The sequence below is a fragment of the Penaeus japonicus genome, unplaced genomic scaffold, assembly GCF_977035675.1.
Source record: "Penaeus japonicus unplaced genomic scaffold, GWHDUDI00000001_assembly GWHDUDI00000002, whole genome shotgun sequence".
Taxonomy (NCBI): domain Eukaryota; kingdom Metazoa; phylum Arthropoda; class Malacostraca; order Decapoda; family Penaeidae; genus Penaeus; species Penaeus japonicus.
The window spans coordinates 14,513,761-14,516,260 of record NW_028234404.1 but is presented as its reverse complement, the minus strand read 5'-3'; the positions used below and the strand labels follow the sequence as shown (position 1 = coordinate 14,516,260).

General features: G+C 35.6%; 1 protein-coding gene across 6 annotated transcripts in view; it reads right to left on the bottom strand.

The window, feature by feature from the left end:
- The window catches only part of LOC122258993 (uncharacterized), a 91,043-nt gene that overhangs the window by 14,864 nt on the left and 73,679 nt on the right, over positions 1-2,500 (bottom strand). Inside the window, exon 5 of one of the 6 annotated variants that reach the window (XM_086547941.1) lies at positions 1-163. This exon is cut by the window's left edge and continues 418 nt beyond it. The exons of 4 other annotated variants lie outside the window; for them this stretch is intronic. In XM_086547941.1, coding sequence (XP_086404067.1) covers positions 1-163 — 163 coding nt within the window. Of the gene's footprint in view, positions 164-2,208 lie in introns of those variants that run through there. One more of the 6 variants, XM_086547832.1, reaches the window with a different exon arrangement.

Below are 2,500 nucleotides of genomic sequence, written 5' to 3'. Positions count from 1 at the left end.
GACAGACGAAGGGTTTCTCGCCAGTGTGAGTGCGTACGTGTTTATCATAGTCATACCGAGAAGTTGAAGTCTTACCGCACCAGCAGCAGCGGTACTGAGAGTCTACACCAGATACAGCAGGGATGACCACACGGTACTCACGCAGGTGAAGGGGCAGCAAGCCCTGTAATGAGAGAAACCAGCCCTTGTAGCCTGTCACCACTCACGTCAAAACCATCACCATTACCATGATAGCTCCCCACCACCCTAATTTCCAATACTATGACTAATGCACTTTAACCCTCTGACTGCTTTATTTTTGTTCCTTGTTTTCATGAACTGCCATTTTGCCATAAAAAGAGCAGATTTTTTTTTTTTTTTTTTCTAACAATAGATTATCAAATTTTGCTTCATGTACATCAAATTTTAAGAAATTATATTGTTCTTTTTTAAATAGTAACCTGGACCATTACTCTTTCAGACTCCTTGTTTTTTTAGTACAACTCATGTATATCTCTTTAGCATTAACATTTTGTGACAATGGTCAACACTTGTGATCTTGGCTGAGATAGGTTGGTCATATTCTTACTTTGACTTCCCCCCTCCAAGAAAAAAAATATATATAAATATATAAGAATAAGAATAATGTTAAATGAATAGCATAGTACCCATTTGGCTGACTAATAAGCAAATAGCTTTATCATCTTCAATCAAAATCCTAAAAAGTAATTTGTTCGAACTTGACTCATACTGCAGTAATGCATTAAGAGCTGAGCTGTTGTAACGACGCAGAAAATATAGTAAATGATGAGATAAAGAGAGAAATAAAATTCGACCATTTAAGCCCTGCCCATACATACTTTATTTTTTTCTCAAAGTATATTTCTACACAATTCATATCTACACAAAATTGGCAAAGCATTAGAGATGTAGTTCTCAGTGTGACAGCATCCTGCCCCATAAGGAAACAAACAAGATTGAATAGCTAATTATCCAAATATTGCACACATTAATTTTTAGCACACCTAAAATATCTTTAATCATTGCATGGATGCATAGTATCATTTTTAACACAAATTTTAAACTGCAGCAGTCAAAGGGTTAAAGAAAAGCTACAATATTCTCAAACAGTATGTGAGATCCCACTGTGTGCTTGAATGCAAAGATTCACTGATCTTCAACACACCCCAGCTTCCATTAGGGTGGAGGCGGCTTATCACGATGCTTGTTACGAACATGCGACTTCAAGTTCCACTTATAAGAGGCACGGAATGGACAGTAGGGGCATTGGTGGTCCTTCTGTGCCTGGTGACATTTTAGGTGGCGTTCATAGTAGTAACGCATGCCAAACTGTTTGTGACACACTGGGCAGATCCATGTCTGCCCGCTTCCCAGACTGCGAGCCCACGCCAAACGCTCTGCCTCGCTCATCCCTCCTACAGGCCCTATTCCGCCCAGACCTGCACCTCCAGCAGCAAAGACAGAGGCCAGCCGCTGCAAAGAGACAACACCATCTTAGGTAGTGCTGGGCCCATCATTTTACCATCTTTATCAAAGGCTCTTCTAATAAATCGATCATGTAATCCTGAATAAGTTGCTTACAGAGAAGCTGAATTTTAAGTTCATTAGAAAAAACATTTATTTTTGGAAAGTATTCAATTTCTACTTTTCTACATATCTTCTTGATGATACCAAACTTAATATTTCTGTTTTTTTCAGGATGACAGCATCATTCCTGTATATCTTAAAGTATTTCAAAGGCTAACATATGTTGATGAAGAAAGCCTTGAATCATATAGACTTTTTTATCTAAAAAGAATAAATCAATATGAATTAAAGGTAATCATGGACCTTTAGATATTTCTCAAAAGCAAAGCCATAGAAACTTTCAGGTTAAATTATATATTTTAATAGAAATATGTGTAAATAAAAAACATTCTCTATCTGGAAAGGCTCAAGTCAACTAAAGTATATGTTACTTCCAACGGGGTTGTAATGTGTCATTCTCTGAAGAAAAAGGTTGGTAAGTTCTTGATTTCTTTCTCTAATTTCCACAACATAAGTTCCAATATTACCATAAGCATGTGTGTCACATTGTAAGTAAAGAATACTGTAATCACACAGCACTTTCCTTTCATTGCTATCAAGCAGATACATACACAAACAAGATATACATACAATTGTAGTCTCACTTGCTCAGAAAGGAATAATACAAATGAAAGCATTTCCAAAATATATTCTTTAATTGTTGTTGCATATCATCCCACATCAATTTTCTTCACATGAAGTTGATTGTATAGATATTCCAAACAACCTACACCACTTGATGAAGAATTGTCAATGTCCCTATCTATGGTTACAGACTAATACTTCAAACAGAATATTGTTTTTAATATACATAAATGACATTCATATTAAATTAGCCACTTTCTCAATTTATTAATTCTCATTTTCTTCTAATATTCATGTCTTTTGTCATTCTTCTTTTTTCACATTACATCATCATACATGAAATGATCTA